General features: G+C 47.4%; 1 protein-coding gene across 6 annotated transcripts in view; it reads left to right on the forward strand.

The window, feature by feature from the left end:
* ARAP1 (ArfGAP with RhoGAP domain, ankyrin repeat and PH domain 1) overlaps positions 1-22,000 on the forward strand; it is a 196,633-nt gene that overhangs the window by 84,765 nt on the left and 89,868 nt on the right. For all 6 annotated transcript variants that reach the window (XM_054973345.1, XM_054973346.1, XM_054973344.1 and 3 more), the window contains 7 exons: positions 4,567-4,709; positions 7,546-7,616; positions 11,517-11,629; positions 14,647-14,811; positions 15,654-15,723; positions 16,792-16,912; positions 19,844-20,049. In XM_054973345.1, coding sequence (XP_054829320.1) covers positions 4,567-4,709; positions 7,546-7,616; positions 11,517-11,629; positions 14,647-14,811; positions 15,654-15,723; positions 16,792-16,912; positions 19,844-20,049 — 889 coding nt within the window. The remainder of the gene's footprint in view (positions 1-4,566; positions 4,710-7,545; positions 7,617-11,516; positions 11,630-14,646; positions 14,812-15,653; positions 15,724-16,791; positions 16,913-19,843; positions 20,050-22,000) is intronic.

Below are 22,000 nucleotides of genomic sequence, written 5' to 3' on the forward strand. Positions count from 1 at the left end.
GAGGCTCCAACTGAAACTGGGCAACTGCACTCCAAGCCACCACAGCCACCTGACTTGCTGGTGACCACTGTGTCAAGCAGGTCTCCTAATCTGTGAATGTGAATTTTCAAGGGGAGTGCATCTCCTTCCAAGGCAAGGGGAGATCTCACATCACTGGCCAGCCTTTCTACTAACCCAGACAACCTATGCCTTGTCAGGATTCAGTTTCAGCTTGTTCAGCCTCATCCAGCCCATTACTGACTCCAAGCACTTGTTCAAAACATCAACAGCATCCTTGGCATTAGATGGAAAAGAAAGGTAAAACTGGGCCAGACCAGGTAGAAGGTAAAACTGCAGCCCAAACCTCCCAACGACTTCTTTGAATGGCTTCAGAAAGATATTAGATACATGGAAAATGAGAGGATAAGATTGATCCCTGCAGAACCCCACAGGCCAACAACCAAAGAGCAGATCATAGAATCATAGAGTTGGAAGGGGCCATACAGACCATCTAGTCCAACCCCCTGCCCAGTGCAGGATCAGCCTAAAGCATCTCTGACAAGTATTCATCCAGCCTCTTCTTGAAAACTGCCAGTGAGGGGGAGCTCACCACCTCCCCAGGCAGCTGATTCCACCTTTGAACTACTCTGACCGTGAAAAAGTTTTTCCTAATATCCAGCCGGTACCTTTCTGCATGTAATTTAAGCCCGTTGCTTCGGGTCCTACCCTCTGCTGCCAACTGGAACAGCTCCTTGCCCTCCTCCAAATGACAGCCTTTCAAATACTTAAAGAGAGCAATCCTGTCCCCCCTCAACCTCCTCTTCTCCATACTAAACATTCCCAAGGCCCTCAGCCATTCCTCGTAGGGCTCAGTCTCCAGACCCCTGATCATCCTCATCACTCTCTTTTGTCCACATCTTTTTTGAAGTGAGGCCTCCAGAACTGCACACAATACTCCAGGTGCGGCCTGACCAAGGCAGTATAGAGAGGGGCTATGACCTCCTGCGATTTCGATGCTACGGCCCCTTTGATACAACCCAAGACTGAGTTTGCCTTTTTTTGCCACCGCATCACACTGACTGCTCATATTTAGTTTACGGTCCACTCTTACCCCAAGATCTGTTTTGCATACACTACTGCCCAGAAGTGTATCCCCCATCCAGTATTTGTGCTTCACATTTTTGTGGCCCAGATGTAATACTGTGCCCTTATCTATGAGCGGAACTACAAGTGACAAAAGGCACAGGTTGGACACTTGCCAGCTTCCCTCAAGTTTTGATGGGAAATGTAGGCAGCTTGGTGGAATGTGGGACAAGTGACAGTTGAAAAGTCCGTTGGGCAGCAGTCGGAGAGCCAAGCTGCAAGACCAGGACGCCTACATTTCCCATCAAAACTTGAGGGAAGCTGACAAGTGTCCAACCTGTGCCTTTTGTCACTTGTAATTCCGCTCTATGTTGATTTGTATCTTGTTTACAACAGCCCACTTCTCCAGAGTATTCAGGTCTTGTTGAATTTTAACTCCATCTTCTTGGGCGTTTGCCACTCCTCCCAATTTGATATCATCAGCAAATTTAATGAGTAGCCCATTTACCCCTTCATCCAGATCATTGATAAAAATATTGATCAGAAATCTCTTAGCACCACCTTCTGAGACTGACCTCCTAGATAGGATTTGAACCTTCGTAACCCAGAGCCTACCACCAAGAGGCAGTTCAGTACGATACTATGGTCTCCAGGAATTTCCCAGGTTGGAGCTGGCAACCTTACTTAGCACACAAGGGAATCTGACCTGTTACTCTTTGTGGTGTGGGATCTCTATTGTCAGTGGAGAAAATGCACTTTGTGCATTCTCAGAGGCCCCCTCCCCACATTCCTGTGTCGATGGGTTGAGGCCTGGCTTTCTGGAAATTGGCTCTCGGGGACTGAATTGAGTTCAGATTTAGCCCTGGCTGTGGTGGTGGTGGAAGAGAGTGCCATCAAGTCGTAGCTGACTTACGGTGACATCTGCTGAGGTTTTCTAGGCAAGAGACTAACAGAGGTGGTTTGCTGTAGCTTGCCTCTGTCTAGAGACCCTGGTCTTCTTTGAAAGTCTCCCACCCAATTACTATCCAAGACCGACCCTGCTTAGCTTCTGAAGATCGGGCTTGCCTGGGCTGTCCAGGTCAGGGTTCCACTCTTTCAAAGAATAAGAGATTTGGGCCTTGAGAGGAGTCAGGGGTGGTGGTGGAAGAGTATAGGGAAGGTTTAGGCCTCCCCCCAACAGCTGGGCTGGGTCAGGCTTGAGGGATCTCATGAATTTGTTGAGCTTCTGCTTCAGGGCTTGCATCCGGAGTCTGGTTGGCTTCTTGAGCAGTGATTTAGTTCTTCTTTGTGCCTAGGGGAAATCCCCCCTCCTGCTCCTCTGTTTCCTGAGCTTAAGCAAATCATGGCCTGCTTCCGGCAGTGAGAGTAAAAGGGAACATGGGGGAAGCGGTGATATGGAAGGGTCCCAAATTTTGCACCGAAAGTGGAACACACAATGGGTTGTCATGGGGTTGGGGGCCATAAACAACAACAACAACAGTAACAATAACATTCGATTTATATACTGCCCTTCAGGATGACTTAACATCTACTCAGAGCGGTTTACAAAGTATGTCATTAATATCCCCACAACAACAATCACCCTGTGAGGCGGGTGGGGCTGAGAGAGCTCCTAGAAGCTGTGACTGACCCAAGGTCACCCAGCTGGCTTCAAGTGGGCAATCAAACCCGGTTCTCCCGATTAGAGTCCCACTCTCTTAACCACTACACCAAACTGGTTCTGGATGCTGGATGCAAACATGACCGTCCGTTGCCGGGAGGTCAGTTCTTGGTTCCTTCTTGGCTCAGGGCTGCCAAACTTGTTGCGTGCTGGTTCTGTGGTTCACTGACGTTTCTTCTTTCCAGTCCTCTATCTGTCCCCCTCCCCACTTAAAAAATTATTATTTATTATTTATGTCATTTATAGTCTGCCTTTCTCACTGACATTCCGGGCGGATTACACAGTGTGAGGTTAGTACAGTCAATTTCAAGGACATTTCCATAAACCATGCCATAGGGTTAATACACACAAGTTTACAAAGCCACAGCATTAGCAAGGATCCAATACTGAACAAATGCTGAAACAGAGCATAAGCAATTCTCATAGGAGCACTTATTTAAAACAACAGATTGTACGTAAGGCAACGTAGTGGTGAAGTCTGTGGTCCTTAACTCATTAACGAAGCATCTGAGAGCCCCTCCCTACAATACAAACGCCTTTTTGAATAATTCGGTTTTGCATGTTCTCCTTTGACTGTTTCTGCATTACAAACGTGAACTACTTTCCTATTGGTGCAGCAAGCTAGGATTGCCTGATCAAGGACCCTTTGGAATTGTTGTTCTCTGAGGGATACCAGGTTGCCAACCTTGCCCTGGCAAGAGGCTTTTCAGGACCAGAAGATGGTAACAAGAGCCCTGCTGGATTAGACCAAAGTGCCTTCTAGTCCAGCACAGAGTTTGCAGCTCCGGCCAGCCAAACGTTTCTGGGAAGGCAACCGTCGTCCCTTCTTATTTGCTGCCCTGCAACTGGTAGGCGGAGGAGCACAGCTGCTGACAGGGAGGGTCCATTTAGCTATTATAGCTGTAGTTGAAGTTGTCCTTGAGTGAATTGGTCTATCAGAATACGATGCTGTCAGTGGTTCTCGTCGCTCAAGGAGAGTGACGAGGAGAGCGACGAGGATGATCAGGGGTCTGGAGACTGAGCCCTACGAGGAAAGGCTGAGGGTCTTGGGAATGTTTAGTTTGGAGAAGAGGAAATTGAGGGGGGACATGACATGATTGCTCTCTTGAAATATTTGAAAGGCTGTCATTTGGAGGAGGGCAAGGGGCTGTTCCAGTTGGCAGCAGAGGGTAGGACCCGAAGCAATGGGCTTAAATTACATGCACAAAGGTACCGGCTGGATATTAGGAAAAACTTTCATGGTCAGAGTAGTTCAAAGGTGGAATCAGCTGCCTAGGGAGGTGGTGAGCTCCCCTTCACCGACCGTTTTCAAGAAGAGGCTGGACAAATATTTGTCCGAGGTGCTTTGGGCTCATCCTGCATTGGGCAGGGAGTTGGACTAGATGGTCTCTATGGATGGTCTCTATGGTTCTATATCTTTCGAGAGGAAGTCTGTGGCTGTTTGAACCAGTTAAAAGTTGGGCGTCAGCTTGGTGGCCGTGTTGAGATGGGCATCCTAAGGTGTCTGCAGATCTGTGGATCTTTTCGATCCTTTCCTGCGAGAATCCTCTGTGATCTGACTCCTTCCAAGTATTGGCTTGTGGTTTCCAAGGGCGCATCATAGGATAAAGAATATGGTCGGGATGCCAGCCTCCCCAGCCTGCGTTTGAGCCCAATTCATGGTGGTATTACAGTGTGGCTGCCCCCGCCACCTGGTCAGGGCTCCACACCACAGCAGTAATGGTCACCTCTGTGCCTTGGGCAAACGGTGCTGTAATCTGGAGAAGCCCGCTGGAGGTGAAGTGGGAGAACCACGCCCGTCTTGTGTCCTGATCTAATGCGAGATCTCTGGCTTTTCGTTACAGCCGCAGCGTGAAGGACGAATCACGAAACCTGGAGGACCCACCTACAGCCCCCCCCATCCTCTTTCCTCGGGTGAAGTTAGAGGAACCTCACAGTGCCCCTGCTCTGCCTTCAAAGCCTGCCTTTCTCTTCCAGACAGAAATCGGTGAGTGTGTGTGCCTGGTGGCGAAGACAAAAATGGAAGTGAAAGGAATATTCACGCACGTGTTTGAGATTTGCTTGATTTTGCTATATTTGTTAAAATGTGCCCCCCCATCTCCCCCCCAAAAGGGGCCAAGGCAGAGGGTGAAGCATTTTAAAGCTTTGAACCAGCATCTTGAATTGAGCCCAGAAGTACACAGGCAACCAGTGAAGAACTGAAGCAATACGTTGAAATTAGCAACAAAGCCCGTTGTGGCGGAAAATGCATCGGGCTGTAGCGGGGCCTTGGAAGGGTCTTTGCAGCAGCAGCCTCCTCAGGGCTTCTGGGGGACCGCCGTGTTGCCGACAACTCACTTTTTTGCTGGTGCTTGGAGCAAACTTTCCGGGGCAGCAGGCAGAGGCTCGACCGCCAGGAGTCCCTGGGAGGGGTGGCCAGGAAAGTGGGAGCGGCTTCCCCTCCCAAGGAAGGGCTGCTTCTCTGGGCGTATCCTGGCGAACGTGCAGTGTTGCTGGTGACTCACTACACCTGCACCAGGATAAAAAGTGAGTTGTCGGCAACATAGTTTGCCTTTTATATAGTAGTAGATTGATTTGCATCCGAGTTGTCTTCAAGGGCAGCCACATACAGAGCATGTTACAGTAGTCAAGTCTTGAGGTTGCAATCGCATGGATCAGTGTTGCCAGTCTAGAAGGGCAGGGGAAGTAAAAGGCACTTTTTGAGTAATTTTGAATGTGAAATTCGTTCTCGAAATGTCTTGGTCCCCCCCCCCCCTCCGTCCCAGGCATCAAACACAAACTCTTGTAGTCTCAGTTGGCAAATACTATGTACTATTTCATGTCAACTGCTAAGCAGGGGTGGATGTTGAATTCCAAAGGAATGAAAAAAAAACAATCCGGAAAGGTGCCTTTTTTTACAGTAGTCAACATGCGGAACGGCAGCTGCCAAGAGACTACACTAAGCTTTTGAAACGGAAATGAACCCCCACCCCAAATGGGCCCATCCCTGCTATTAAGTACTTTCAGATGTTAATACCATTGCATGTCACCTCTTAAATATTGTGTCGTTTTGATTGTAAAATATCCACCATTGAAATGAAATCTCCCAAAATATCAAATACTGATCTATCTGCCTAGTTACCCTGCCCTTCGTCCTAGGAGCTCTCCTCCACTTGACCCTCACAGCAGCCCTGTTAGGTAGGCCAGGCTGACCTAGAGTGACTAGCCCAAAGTTACCCAACAAGCTTCAGGGGAGCAGTCGGGATTAGAGCAGGGGTCTCCCAGACCCTATCACTGGACCACCAGTGCCCCATAGGAAATATCTGGTGAACGTTCATAACATGTTTTCAAAGACTTTGAGAATATCAAGAATTGCTGCAATGTCCTCTCTAGGTCTGAGACCAAGAGGGTGGTAGTTATTCTGGATGCAAGCATACCAGGATACGGTCCTCTGTATGCATAAGAGGAGGTCGGACAGCCTCCATCCCTGGGTGAGGATAGAAGGAATACTTGAGTCAGGGGCCCTGGGTTGCATTATGTGGTCCCAGGCTAATCCCCTTGCATCTCCAGTTGAAACGATCTGCCATAGGAAGATCCAGAAAGGCCTTTCTTTGCCTGAATTTGGAGAGAGCTGCAATTGACAGTACCAAGCTTGTCGGACCAGGTGCCTGACTCCCCCAGCGGCCGACATTTTGAGGTGCATGGTGTACCACCAGAGAGTCTCAGGGCGGTCCTGTTTTTCTCAGGTGTAATTGTTGGTGCAACACCTGAGGAAGGTACAATGAAACAAGTTACTTGCTGGCTCCTTGTTGAGTCCTTGTACCCTGATATTTACAGCACCTGCAGGAAGAAAAAGAATAAGAATATATTTGAGTAGTGAAGTATTGCTTTTTTCAAGTACTTACCTGTTCTGCTAAGAAGGTTGTGTTCTGTCATTTCTTGAAATGTACATTATTATTAGCTGTTACTGGGTTACATGACAGCTGCTGATTTATGAATATTTTGTACTCTGTGGATGGATATTTCATTGTTCTTACATACGGTCTTGTAGCACATTGCACTTTATATATTCATAAATCCTGTTTGGAATACATCTTTTTCATTCTTCTACTTTGCTTATTGATATTGCCCTCCGCTTTCTGCTTGCTGTTGTGTTTCCTCTGAGGGTTGCTCCTTTGGTTGGTTATCGATATCAAACGTGGCGACCGGTTGCCGTTCTCACCCGCCCCCATCACCGCTGCTCCTGCCCAAGAGCCGGAGAAGCCAGTCCTTCTTGCGCAACACAGCGTAGCAAACTCCACAGGGCTGTTTGGATCTCCTGAGATTCTTTACTCTTGTGAGAACTGGAGGGTCTCCTTGGTTGCCTAAACAAGCAGGGTGACCGGTGGCTAGATGAGCTGAGGAAGGAGTCTGGCCAGAGTTCAGAAAGCCCTGCAGAACATCAGATCTGTGAATGCATGAGGCTGCCTTATACCGAATCAGACCCTTGGTCCATCAGGGCCAGTCTTGTCCGAGACTGGCAGTGGCTCACCAGAGCCACAGGTGGAAGTCTTTCACATCACTGCCTACCCTGCTTCCTTTAAACGGAGATGCCCGGGGTTGAACTTGGGACCTTCTGTGTGCCAAGCAGATGTTCTGCCTCTGAGCCACAGGATGGGATGGGCAAGAGAGGGCGAGGAGGAGGAGGAGATGTTCTTGCTTCCGGGTGGAGGTGGTGGGGTGGGAACGTATACATGGCAATGCCTGAGCACTTGGCAGGCAGCGTGGATAGGGTGGCAGAGGGTCATTTTGTGCTTCTTTGCGGGCAAGAGTGCCTGGAACTGACTTGGCTTGTCTCTCCGCAGATGATTCCGACTACGAGGATCCCCTGTTTGAAGAGGAAATAGGTATTCCCTCGGAAGAAATGACTGACAAGGTGGGTCTGTCGTGCTCTGGCTCCTGCGGGAGCCGCCACCTCCTTCCCCTCCAAACCCACGGAGAGGAGAGCAAAGATTGGTGCTATTTTGAGGCATTAACCTGGATCGGCTGTTTCCCCTGGGAACGAGCTCTTGGGGCAGCCACTGTCAAATCTGCTTGGTTTCCTTGCAAGATGCATTTACTCAGACTCACTACTAGTGAGTAGACCTGCTTAGGATCAGCCCTGAAAGCTCGAGACAGGTAACAGTGGAGTAAGTTTCTCATCTATAATCATCAGAGTCCTTTTCTAACTGCTGACAGAGAACATCAGAACCTGCTGATGTAGCAGCAGAAGTGGGTCTTGCATCTTGAGTTCCTTTCCCCCCTGACGATGGCCCTGCTTTTCGAGCCCCTGTCGAGATCTTTATTTTCTTTTGCCAGAACTGATATTTTTAAAGGCCCTCCCGTGTCCATAAATAACAAGACCCTTTCCCTGCAAGAGGAAAAGTAGCACTGTCTGAAGTGTGCTGGGCTGCAAGTTTTCTCCTTGAGATGCTATCGTTACTCCAGGGGGGCTGTAGATCTCCCCCCACCCCCTTTATCTGCAGGGGAGTCTGGGACCTCTCCCCTGCTGCATTCCTCTGTTTCTGCCCTGATCGGGCGACTAGAGGGAGCCTCCACATTCAGAGGCAACAAACCTCTGGATTCCAGTGCTGGGAGGCGGCCTCCGGGAAGGTCTTTCCTCTGTGTCCTGTTCGTTGGCTCCTCGGGGCGACTGGCTGGGCACTGTGTGAGACAAGATGCTGGTCACTCGTCTGGTCCAGCAGGGCTCCTCTGATGTTCTTCGTATTTCTGCTCCCACTAGTTGCAATCCTGTCCGTTTCTGCTGATCTGGCCACAGGGGAAATAGCTGACGGCTTCTCAGAAGGAACTCTGGGCAGTGGTTCCCGCTGCTATAAATAGAAAGGGCTGCTTCTGAGCAACATCCGATTGTGCGAGCATCAGAGGTGCAGGGGACAGAGAAGCCCCAGCTGGGAAGAGAACAGGGTTCTTACGGGTGCTGCATTTCCCCTTTTGATTCCTGAAGCACGGATTCTTTTGCAGTTCTCGAGCTTTGGGTAATAGGCAGAGATGTTTCATTCTGCTGGAAAATGCAATGGCATGAATGAAAACAAACAGTTGGGTATAAGATGTATTGTCGAAGGCTTTCACGGCCGGAGAACGATGGTTGTTGTGGGTTTTCCGGGCTGTATTGCCGTGGTCTTGGCATTGTAGTTCCTGACGTTTCGCCAGCAGCTGTGGCTGGCATCTTCAGAGGTGTAGCACCAAAAGACAGAGATCTCTCAGTGTCTCAGTGACACTGAGAGATCTCTGATCTGTGACACTGAGAGATCTCTGTCTTTTGGTGCTACACCTCTGAAGATGCCAGCCACAGCTGCTGGCGAAACGTCAGGAACTACAATGCCAAGACCACGGCAATACAGCCCGGAAAACCCCCAACAACCATAGTTGGGTATAAGGTTTGCAATGTAGGTAGGTAAGTTGGAAAATATAGCAGAGATTGTGCAAAGATTGTGCATTGGAAATGAGAATAGATTCACACACACACTCCAGTGTAGCTCTGTAAAATTACTAAAGGATAAAAATTAGGGTTACATTTGGAGAAAATAATAAATTGCTAAGCTGACTACATCTTGCTAGATAAGTGACTTAGAGAAGAGATAAGAAGAAGTGAAGTGGAAGTGAACAAAGAGCAATAAAACTTCAGTACATAGCATCAATTAATTGCCCCCAATAAACAAACTGCCCAATAGAAAATCCTAATCCTACTTCATTATGCTTAGTGACTCCCCTTTCTATGGCGGGAATCTTATTCGAAACTCTAATGGTTACATTCAAAGTATGTTTACTAATTAAGTAGGTAATACAAGCAGTTTAACTCTTTCATGACTGAAATGAAAACACTTGCTAAATTCCCACAGTAAGTTTGTTGCAATTAGTCATTGGCCATAGCAAATTAACAGTTTAAAAACATACAGTTAACATCCAATCCATAAACTCCATATACTACAGAACGTCAGTACATCTATAACGGATACAATCCTTGAACTGTTTAATGGCAAATTATCTATCCAAAAGTCCCACGAGCGACCACCTTTGCTCATATCTTTCTTGCCGCAACTGCAAATAAAGAATATTTGTGGGACACCTCCGAATCTAAATCAGATGACAATATAGAATTTTTCTCCACCGCTTTAAACTGGCTAAAATTACTGCCAGAAGTTTGTCTCTTGGGGTACAGATTTGCAGTATGGATTGGGTTTGGTTCCTACAGCCACAATGTCCTCCCCCCCCCGCCACTTTAGGGCTGCCACTTAGTCAGTTAATTAATTGCTGTGCTTGTTAGAAGAGGCCACATATGCATATTTTAATAAATAATGTGAGCAGATAGATGAATGTGTTAAAAATTTGATCGCAAAGCTGCCCCCAATTAAATGGGTAGCAGATTTTAAAAATATTGCTTATTGTTTTTGAATGTAGGCCATGGCCTGACCATGCACTCGACCTGGCTTCTTGGAGGGGGCTTTTTCTCCTCCTCTTGACTAAGAGGGGAGGCCTTATTTGAGATGTATCATCCCAAACCAGATTCCCACCCCCTCCATTGCTACAAGTAGAATCCATCATATTCGTAAGACATGCGGATCCAAAGAATGCAACCTTTCCTGCTTTTATTCCTATTCAAATTTAATCAGTTGGTTTAAAATTCATACAACTGGATATACAACTCAGACTTTTTAAAATTGTGCCTTTTTATTCGTGGGTCCTGCTGCTCAGACACAATGGCTAGAGAGTGCTGGAGCTATATCGGGGCCATCTCTGTGACATGTAGCACTGGAAAAATCTCTTTATCAACAAAGCACAAGGTTTGGCGCATGGATTTGGTGTGCCTGACCCTACGAGCACCTCTCTCCGGAAGAGGCTTGTGACTTATCCACCCAAGGTCTCTTGAGGCTCGCTGAGAGACGGTCCCAGGTGGTGTTTCCTGAACAGAGATCAGAGAAAGGCCTTCTTTGGCCCAGAGCAGGGCGATAACAAGAAGTTAGGGAGATAACAGGATTTGCATCAAGTGGGTTAGGCGGCTCTTTGTAAATCTACTTGCCTGTGTTATTTTGGCTGGGCAACCTGTTCCAAGACGGGGAGATAGTAACAACAAGTTAGTGTGATAACAACAACTGGTGACTCATCGTTAGAGCATCTGCTTTGCGTGCGGAAGGTCACCGGCTCAATTCCCAGCAGCTCCACATAATGGATCTCTGGTAACTGAGGAGGTGAAAAACTTAAGGCCCTTGAGAGCTGCTACCAGTCAGAGCAGGTGATACTGTCCTTGATAGCCTGAAGGTCAGACTCCGTATGGGCAGCTTCATGTGTTTATACCTGAGGCATCTCTTGCTGGTCTCTGAAAAGGCAGCAGATACATTTTCTAAATAATTATAGTCCTGCTTGCGGTCACCCCTCTAAAAGGTCCAGCGGGAGCTGTGTAGCGGACACCCCCTCGCATGCAGATTTGAAAGGTCCCAGGGCCAAACTAGATGTCCAGGTTTTTAGAGGTGGATCCAAGTTTTGAGACCAAACTCGGGTTCCCCGCAGCCACACAGCAGCTGCAGAAAATGGCTGGTTAAAAAATAGAGAAGGGCCTGTTTGGGCTTGGAATGCCACCGCAGGGCGAGGACGGGTTCTTGCATCTTCCCAAGCCGTTTTCCCATGCGGAATCTGTGTGGGAGGGGGGAGTTATTTCCCTGTTTTTGCTGTTCCATATGCATGGAATGCTTCATTATTAAAAAAACAGCATGTTTAGTTTGGCCCCGAGGCCCTGAAAACAGTGAATACCGAATTAACCCTTTGTGTCTTCTCTCTGAAGGGACAGGTCGAGACCACCCCCGATGGTTCAGCTCTGCGTTCCATTCGGTTCAACAGCTTGCTCAGCGAGGACGAGTTGATTGAGGATTATTTTAAGGAGGAATCCCCCCCTGGGTGAGGCCCACTCTTTCCTTTCTGCAACAGTGTGTGCGTACAACGCTCCCGGTTATTCTGGGATATCTTGCATCATCCATTGAATCAAGTCTTTGAAAGAACAGGAAGAAGCCCCGTTCCATGGCTAAATGGTAGTTCATGCGAGAGATCTGTGGTTGGATACTGCGGTGTGAATGTGTCCAAACTGAAATGCAGGATGGGAGATGTTTACCCCGTTTGTGCCATTGTGCATTTTATTGTTTTTAAGTTACGTTTTGAACTTGTGGGTATGTGAAGGGCACAGATTGCGTGTCCTTTGGTGATCCGATAGGTAAGCTGTCATTGGAGTTAAGTATTGTCCTCCACCATTTCCCCAGTCTAAAATGTCCTCCCTGACCACTGCATCTACTTGCTCCTGTATGTTACCCCCAGGGACAACTAGTAGCTTGCTGGATGTGATGGAGTTTAGGAAAATGGCATGTAGGGGAGGGTTAACTCCCCCCCCCCCCAGTGTCATGGGTGCAGATCTGCATTGCCGTATGGCCGAATGATGGTCTTTGAGACTTGCTCTGTAGAGCGAGGAGGATCTTGCCCTGGGATTGCTGAATCATTGGATTCATTTTCATGACAAGTTACTGTAGGATCACAGCCTCTACATTCATTCCATTTGTATAGCAAGGGTTTGAATCGGAGGTTGGAAGAGTCTGTGATTTCTGGAAAGAGAAAAATTGTGTACAATACACTGATCTTCTTGGAAGAAGGGCAGGATAATAATGTCCAAGAGACTCTGGACTCCTCACTTTATTTCCAGTTTCACCTCTCATGTCCTGGGTGGGGATCGAAGGGTTAAATCCCCCTCTCCTTTCCTTGAATGGCCCCAAGGCAAATTGAAGCTGCAAGAGATAGAAGGAACATTATTCCAGGCCTCTCCCTCTGCCTTGCTATGTGGAGGATCTTTTTTTCAGCAGAGGGATTTGCTAAAAGGGTAGGATGAGAAGTTAGAATTGGATATCAAGGTGGTGGTTCCATGTCTCAGAGGGGCATTTGCAATTCAAATTAGGAGGGGTCCAAAGAGGAAGAGGAAGCTGTTTTCAGAGAGGGCTACTCCACCCTGTTCTTAGGGGCCAGAATGCTCTCACTATCTCAGATCCAGATGTCGAGATGGGAAGGGTAGCAATCAAAAGATATTTGGGGACCAGAAGCCCCTTTGAAAAGCAGAGGGGTAGTGTATATGTGTAAAGCACAGCAGATAGCCACCCAGTGCAGTTTTGCTTTTAGTGAATCTAGGCTGGCTCTTAGGAAATCCACTTGCCTGTGTTGTCCCTCCTGGGCGACCTCGTTCAAATATATTCTGAGCTTGTTCATCTGGCTAGATCTACCACTTGGGAAGGTGAAGCAGCCCCTGCCCCCCCCCCCCCAGGGCAGGATTTTCGGGCTAGCATTAAAGGGAAGCAAAATTTATTTAGTTTATTGTCATTTTATTTTTTTTTTACTGCTTGGGGGTTAAGAGAGGACACTGTTTTGGGTTTTCCGTCTTGCACTGCCTCTGGTGTTCGGATGAATTTTGACTTCCCTCTGAAGGTCACACATGAGTGGCCAGGGCACTGGATCCCTCCCCATCAGATTTGGGAAGGGTCACCCCAGCCTTGCTCCTTTCCTCTCCGGCATGTGGCTGGACTTGCTTGCTACGACCTGTTGAAGCGCTCCACCCTGCCAGCATTTTAGTGCATTGAACTCTCCCCAACGTGCACACATAGTGTGTGTTTCTGTGTGTGTGTTTGTGTTGTTCTGTGGCCTGGGATATACAAGACAGTCTTTGAGAGTTGGTTGTTGGAGTGGGGAGGATCTCGCCTTGGGGGCTGGTGACCTCCCCACCCGCTGATATTTTCAGATTGAAGAAGTCTCCAACTATGTATCTCATATAAAAACATAAGATAATGGAAAGGATACTGTTCGATGATCCCCATTTCCCCAAGTGGTGGGGAGTTCCAGAGACACCACTACATATTTTTCATTTCATTTGGAGTAGAGAGAACACGGGAGACTTAGGTTGTAACATTTGCTTTCTTTGCGGATGTATAAGTAGACTTTAGCAGAGATGAAAACATTCCAGTGGATGGGCAGCACAACCTTGAATTCGGCCTCACACTCCCAGAGTGTGGCAGCCATTCCCCCCCCCCCAGTTTAGCTAACTGCAGCCCAGACGTTCTTCTGCTTTCTCTGGATTGAAAACTGAGCAGGGCCCAGTTTGAGAAGAGTGTCACCCCGCCCCCCTGATGTTTCCCCAATAAAACCCCCTACCATCCCCACCCCTCTAAAATTTGCCATTTGGCCCAACTGGGAAAACGTCAGCCGGGCTCCAGCATCTTGTCAAGATTGGGGATGAGGTTAAGCTATATTTGAGGGGCCAGATCGGATTGGTGGGAACTTTTCGTCCCGCTCTTGATCAGCTTAACAGTTTGTCGGGAGAATCAGCTTCAGCTGGCAGGGTGACGCTCCCAAGAAGCGACTTAACAGCTCAGGGACCCGTAAGAGCCGTGGGGTGGGAGAGGGGCCTGCGCCGGGGTCTCTGCTCGCTGGGGAGGTCTTTCAGGTTGATGACGGCGCTTCCCTGTTCCACCTCCAGCAGCTGCTGAAGAATCTGCCCCTTGCCGGCAGGGTCAGGGAACCGTCTCAAGCAGGTTTCCCTGGAGAGGCAGCGTAAAATTTTGGGAAATAAGTAAATAGCATCTTTTCCCTTCCAGCCCCGTGACTCTTAAGTTATTCCAAGCCATTGATCAGGTATCCTAAGTTTTTCTTCAGCATCACTGAGAACTGGTGACTTGCTCAGCTCTCCTTCCAAATGGAAGTTTGATTTCAGGCTTTTTAGTCTTGTCTGTTGCTGTGAGCTGCCACAGGCGGTGTTTTTTGTGTGTGGTTTTTTTGGAGATCATGGCCAGCACGTATTTTTAAATCCATAATTGGCCATCACCTGCCTTTGAAGCTGCGCAACTCTCGAAGGCCCCTTCTGATGGGACGTCCCCCTTGTTCCTCCCCAGCAACAACCACTGGAATGGCTGTGGGCTGAACTCCCCCTGCCCTGGCAGCGCCCTGTCTTTCGGCACCTTGAGCTTCCACATTGACAGCATGGATGGAGTCGACACATCTGGCTACCCGTCACCTGTCATCAAAGCAGGCTGGCTGGACAAGAATCCTCCTCAAGGGTGAGTAAGCCTTCTCTTCAAATCCCGCTGAAAATGGCTTTCTTCCAGTGGTGTAGCATGGGTAGGGGCAAGAGGGGTGGTGGCCCTGGGCATATAATTTTTAGGAGGTGCCACGCTGAGGAAAGCCTGCACTCTGTCCATGGGAGGCTGCCTACGGCGCCCTGGCCACCTGCTGCACTGACGGGGTGGCTGGCTCGCTGGGCGCTGAGCTGGATGTCCTGCGCCGAGGAGCGTGCTGAGCTGGTGGCAGTGCTGTGGGTGGCTCCCGTGGAGGGCTGCCTGGTAAGGGGTGGGGAGGCTAGTGGCCCGAATCGCGGGTGTGCTCAGGGAGGGGGGTGGGGTGGCTGTGCCCTAAGCAATGATGTCACTTCCCGGACGTGACATCATCATGCAGTCCCAGGAGCACACGCACGCAAAGTATGTGTGTGTGGTGCCAGGGGGCGCCACATCTTTCTGGGAGTTGCCCTTGGCACTGCCAAGCCCCGCTACGCCACTGCTCTCGTCTCTGAATTTTTTTCATTTTAGTTTCAGGTGAGTAGCTGTGTTGGTCTGCAGTAGATAAGTTGAGTAGAACCTTGTTGGTCTTTAAAAGGATACTGGCTTCGAACCTTGCTTTTTAATTTTTATTTGTGATGCCTTGATTATTATTTTTAAGCCAACATGAACCAAAATTAAAGGTGGGATATAACCACAGAGGAAATCTGTTTTCTGCCTGTCGATGAAATTGTTCTAGTTGGTGGTTGACCCCCCTGTTTGATCTTCTGGGTGTTCTCCTAACCCCTCCAATCACCGATTGACAGGATGCAGAAATTAACAGGGCTTTGATGCCTTGGTTTCTCCAGGTCCTACATCTACCAGAAGCGCTGGGTGAAGTTGGACAGCGACTACCTCCGATACTTTGATAGTGAAAAGGTGAGCTGGGAAGGGGAAGGTCCAGTGAAACTGTTCCCCTTTCTCGGCAGGTTTCTATCTCAAATCTCTAGCCTGGCTTCTCTTTTCCTTTTTCCTCTTGCACAAAATTTTTCTCTTACCTGAAAAGCGCCATGCCCAAACGGTATCACTCTCTCCATGTATGTGCCCCTTCCCCACCTGCCAGCTGAAGTGGTCATGCCACTTGAGCATGGCAGTGCCCTGAAGTGGGCACACTACCAAGTTCACAGCACATACTACCAACTATGCCTGCTCCCACCCACCATATTGTGACACTTTAATTTTTGCTACTGCAGTTTCCCAAATTGAACTCTATATATGTCTGCCATGAGTATTTCTCTCTAGGCACTCATTCCCTCCTATGTGTAGAGGTTAAAGTGTTAGAGTTTTTCCTAATATCCAGCCGGTACCTTTCTGCATGTAGTTTTAGCCCATTGCTTTGAGTCGTATCCTCTGTTGCCAACTGGAACAGCTCCTTGCCCTCCTCCAAATGTCAGCCTTTCAGATATTTAAAGAGAGCAATCAGGTCTCCCCTCAACCTCCTCTTCTCCAAACTAAACATTCCCAAGGCCCTCAGCCTTTCCTCGTAGGGCTCAGTCTCCAGACCCCTGATCATCCTTGTCGCTCTCCTCTGCACCCTCTCGATTTTGTCCACATCCTTTTTGAAGTGAGGCCTCCAGAACTGCACACAATACTCCAGGTGCGGCTTGACCAGGGCAGTATAGAGAGGGGCTATGACCTCCTGCGATTTCGACGCTATGGCCCGTTTGATACAACCCAAGATTGGTCCCTCTTTCTGGGAACCACTTGCATGCCTTCACGGTTTTTACTTACTCTCTGTAATTCACCTTGTGTCTCAGTGAGAAAGTCAGGCAATAAATAACAAAATAAAATTAAAAACCTCACTGCCACTTGAAGCAGCCCCCTTTGCTCCTGGGGGGCATCCCCTTATTCTGGGTGTCTTACGAGGTTCTCTGGGAGGCATCAGGAAGGGTCCTCCATACCATCAAGCATCTTTTCCCGTCCTCAGTTTTGTGTACTTTTTCCCAGGACATTTACTCCAAACGCCTCATCCCAGTGGCGTCAATAAGCCGAGTGGCCGGGATTGGGGACCAGAAATTCGAGGTGATTACCAACAACCGGACTTTTGCCTTCCGGGCTGAGAGTGATTGTGAGTGAACCTTTTCCTTTCTCCTGCTTCTCTGAGCCTAAACAAACTGGAGTTTTGTGTCCAGCATAACCTTCCATATGTAACGGACTTTTATCCGTGTCTTACTAAGGGTCCCACTGTCTCAGACGAAAGATTTAGCTTTACTCTTGGACGGCTTTCAGCACTTAATTAACATCTGCAAAACGGAACTTGCTCTTTGAACAAATTTGTTTATCAGTACAAAAATTATTTATTGGGTTCTTTTTTGCAAAACTTTTCCCCATCGAGACGCAGAGTCCTTCTCGAATTTACTTATTGAAATACACCCTAGTCTTTTGAAGAAGCAATATATCAAAACGTATATGATTATTAATATAAATCCTACAAAGATGGAACATAGAAAAGCAATAAGAATTAAGTTTTCTAACATTTCCTAATCAATTTTAAAACAATCAGAGTTTCTGTGAAATGTGTTAAGATTCCTTTATACAATATAAAGATTACCTTTATACAATATAAAGGTAAGATTCTCACCTGGGTCCTCAGGAGACTTCTTCCAATCCAAACGCTGACATACCATTTGAGTTGGCATTTGTATAGGTTTATCTTACGCAAAAACCTAAGATCTTTTCATGTGATCGCATAGATAAACTATGATTGGTTTAATGCTTAATTAAATATTCATATTTTCTATTATGTAACATTCTAATAAGCCCCAAAGTGACGTTATATCTAACTTGCAAAATAAAACTATAAATCTGTGAAAAATGACAGGAAGAGTTAAGTAAGTAGATCAGCATTGGTCCCTTCTGTGATTGGAGGATATTAATCTAGATAGTGTCCACTACTTTTAATTAGCTGTCCAAGATGAAAGCACACCTGGGTTGGTTATACAACATATGAGAAAAAAATACTAGAAAGTTCATGCAAAATGCAGAAGTTCACTTAGAATCTTTTTCTTTCTTTCTTTCTTTCTTTCTTTCTTTCTTTCTTTCTTTCTTTCTTTCTTTCTTTCTTTCTTTCTTTCTTTCTTTCTTTCTTTCTTTCTTTCTTTCTTTCTTTCTTTCTTTCTTTCTTTCTTTCTTTCTTTCTTTCTTTCTTTCTCTGCTATGACTTGAGGGCACTCTTCACCACCGCCAGGTGCCATTGGGGTGGGGGTAAGGAATGACTATCAGATGGAAGGGCAGGTTGTATGGATTATTGAATGTGCATATTTAAAATCCATTTGATCATCTTCCATGCAGTTTCCCTGAGCTTGGCCCGCGAGGGGCATTACTGCATTCACATCTTAGAAGCTAACTGCACAATACTTACACAAGCGTGCAGAAAGGAGGCTAGATCACTGCTTGGCTCCAAAATTTGTACTCCACCTTTCCTCCTCAGAGCCCTGGGCATGTAACCTTTACGCTCATGTTTCTTAAGACATCAGGCCTCAGCACTCAAAACAGCTGCCTGGCGTAGCAAAGGTTTCAAAGAAATTTCATCCAGACACCATTTCAAATGAAAAGGTCTTTACAGCCCACCTAAAAGTCAGCCCCAATGAGATCCTACAGATCTCTGCAGAGAGCTCAGGACATAATAATAATAACGGCAGGCACATAAAGGAGGAGAGCTGCTGTAGCATAGTGGTTAAGTGGTTGGGTTGCCATTCCACACTCTGCTGGTTCAAATGCCACGACTGCCGTAAGCTCAGCAGGTGGCTGTGGATAAGCCACTTCTCTCGGATCCAGCTGTATTGTGGGGATAATGATAACATCAAATGTGTTCACCACTTTGCGTGGGGCACGAATTTGTCTAGAAGATCAGTATATAAATGCACTGATATGTAAGCTACTGTAGCATAGTGGTTAAGTGGTTGGGCTGTGAATCAGCACTCTGCTAGTTCGACAGCTACTACTACCATGAGCTCTGCTGGTGGCCTTGGGTGAGCCTCTCCTCTCAGCCCCAGCTCCCCAGCTGCATTGTGGGGATAATAATAACACCAACTTTGTTCACTGCTCTGAGTGGGGCACTCATCCGTCTAGAAGAGTGGTATATGAGCACACTGTTATGTGAGCTGCTGTAGCATAGCGGTTAAATGGTTGGGCTGCCAATCTGCATACTGCTGGTTCAAATTCCATGACTGCCATGAGCTCAGCAGGTGGACTTGGGTGAGCCACTGCTCTCAGCCCAACTCCCCAGCTGTGCTGTGGGGATAATAACAACACTGACTTTGTTCAGCCCTCTGAGTGGGAAGCTAATCTGTCTAGAAGAGCACATTGCTATTACATGAACTGGCCATTGCCCACTGAGCCATTCTGTGGGAGGGCACGGTGAACAAGTTTTGGACTGCAAGCATGTCTGGCGAGCACGCTTATACAAGGAGAGATTTCTGAAAACAGAAAACTAGCATGTCAGGGGCCAGGAGAACAAGTGAGTGTTCTCCCCTTATATGCTAGTTTTCAGTGTGAAAGGATTTTTTCTTTTTCCATGGGGGAATCCCTTGCTAGCAGACTGAAGGATTTCAGTCGAGGGTCAGAGTTAACCACCTGGTAAAGATGGTGGAGCTTGCAGAGCTGGCAAAACTTACTTTGAGTAAGGAAAAGACATTATTTAAATTTATTGTTTCCTGGAAACCCCTTACAGACTTTTGCAAGAAATGGAAAGAAATGAAATCATTTGTGCTTTTGAAGATTAAGAGGAAAAAATGTTATGGGGGAAAGTAGTTTTTGTTAATGGTAATTTTGGAGTAAGTGTATAATACATAATACCTATATATCTTTCACAGAAAAAAATGGAGATTATGCCTATATTTTTCTTTATATTACTGTTCTTTTTTTGGTCGTCCCCCCCCTTTTTAATCTTTTTTATATCTTTTTTTAAAAAATCCTTATTAAATATCCGTTAAAAATAAGTTTTAAAAAAGATGTAACCAGCCAGCATGCCTGACCTGGACTGTGCCCTCTCCCACAGCAGATCGAAATGAGTGGATCAGGGCCCTTCAGAAGATGGTGGACGAGTGGAAATCCAAGTGTTTGGACAGGTTGTCTGCCCTGCACCTGTCTGGGGGCTGCTTTGAATCCGTGGACAGGTGTGGCCTTCTGGAACTGCGGGGCTTCAAGCACAAGCTGTATGTGACAGTGGCGGGGGACAAAGTGTTCCTCTACAAGAATGCAGAGGTGGGTACGTGCCAAAGGGCCTTACCTGGCTGAGACCCAGCCCTGGCTCAGTGATTAACAGGTAGTTAGGAACCCTCCATCCCTCGCGGCCAGCAAGGCAGGAAGGTTGGATGGTGGAGCCAAGATCCTCTCCCCGTTTGTATGTTTGTTTATGTATGTCATTTATAGTCCGCCTTCCTCACTGAGACTCAAAGCGGATTACACAGTGTGAGATTAGCCCTGTCAAGGACATTTCCATAAACAATGCCATAGGGTGAATAAATACAAGTTTACAAAGACGTGGCATTAGCAAGAATCCAATACAGAGTTGAAGAAATGATGGAATAGAACATCAGCAGTTCTCGAACTGACATTAGACAACATGAAGCACATGAAGTATATAGGAGTACAAATTAAAAGCGGCAGATCATATGTCAGGCAACATAGTAAGGCTGTGGTCCCTAAGTCATTAGCGAAGCATCTGAGACCCCCTCCCTACAATACAAAAGCCTTTTTGAATAATTTGGTTTTGCATCGTTTGCAGAAAGCTAGGAGAGTGGGGGCTCCCGTGACCATCTCAGGCAGGCCGTTCCACAGGGCAGGGGCCACCACAGAGAAAGCCCATGCTGTTGATTTTGCCCATGTGCAGTATAGTACCTGCAGGAGACCCTATTTGGATGAGCGAAGCTGCTGTGGAGGAACATAGGGAGGGAGGCAGTCCTGTAGGTATGCCAGGCCAAGGCCATGAAGAGCTTTGTATGTAATAACCAATACCTTGAACTGAGCACGGTAACTGATAGGTAGCCAATGGAGTGACTGTAGGATGGGAGTGATGTTCAAGCTCCTGTTCACGCCTGACTCTTTGTTGCCCTGTGTCATCATGGGGTGACAAAGGCAGTTTACCTTAATAACATTATAGTAATAACATTCGATTTATATACCGCCCTTCAGGAGGTCTTAACACCCACTCAGAGTGGTTTACTAAGTATGTCATTATTATCCCCACAACAACAAATACCCAGTGAGGTGGGTGGGGCTGAGAGAGCTCTGAGAGAGCTGTGACTGACCCAAGGTCACCCAGCTGGCTTCAAGTGGAGGAGTGGGGAATCAAACCCGGTTCTCCAGATTAGAGTCTGCACTCTTAACCACGACACCAAACTGGCTCTCAGTAAGTTCTGTGATTGGTCCCAGGGCTGGATCGTGAGGTCCCAATGAGTCCACTTTGCAGAACACGGCTGGGTTCTGGCGAGGACCTGATACAATGGAATAAAGAAGGTATCTCACAGGTCTGGGAGGGCACATTGTAACCGTAACACAGTGGGAACTCTTCCAGCCCACCCCAGCTTAGCATAATCACTGGGAGCCTTCCTAATGAAGAGTCTTGTTTGGTGTAGTGGTTAAGAGTGGCAGGACTCTAATCTGGAGAGCCAGGTTTGATTCCCCACTCCTCCACTTGAAGCCAGCTGGGTGACCTTGGGGCAGTCACAGCTCTCTCCGAGCTCTCTCAGCCCCACCCACCTCACTGGGTATTTGTTGTTGTGGGGATAATAATGACATACTTTGTAAACTTTGTAGACCGCTCTGAGTGGGCATTAAGTTGTCCTGAAGGGCGGTGTATAAATCGGTTGTTGTTGTTATTGTTACTGTTGTTGTTGTTGTTGTTATTAAACCACTCTAAGTGGGTGTTAAGTCATCCTGAAGGGCGGTATATATACTGAATGTTATTATTATATTATAAGACCAGTTAAAGACATCCCTTTTTGTCTCATCAATAAAGTGCAAAGTGTAGATGTATTGTCGAAGGCTTTCACGGCCGGAGAACGATGGTTGTTGGGGGTTTTCCGGGCTGTCTTGCCGTGGTCTTGGCATTGTAGTTCCTGACGTTTCGCCAGCAGCTGTGGCTGGCATCTTCAGAGGTGTAGCACCAAAAGACAGAGACACTGAGAGATCTCTGTCTTTTGGTGCTACACCA

The sequence above is a fragment of the Eublepharis macularius genome, chromosome 3 (assembly GCF_028583425.1).
Source record: "Eublepharis macularius isolate TG4126 chromosome 3, MPM_Emac_v1.0, whole genome shotgun sequence".
NCBI lineage: Eukaryota > Metazoa > Chordata > Lepidosauria > Squamata > Eublepharidae > Eublepharis > Eublepharis macularius.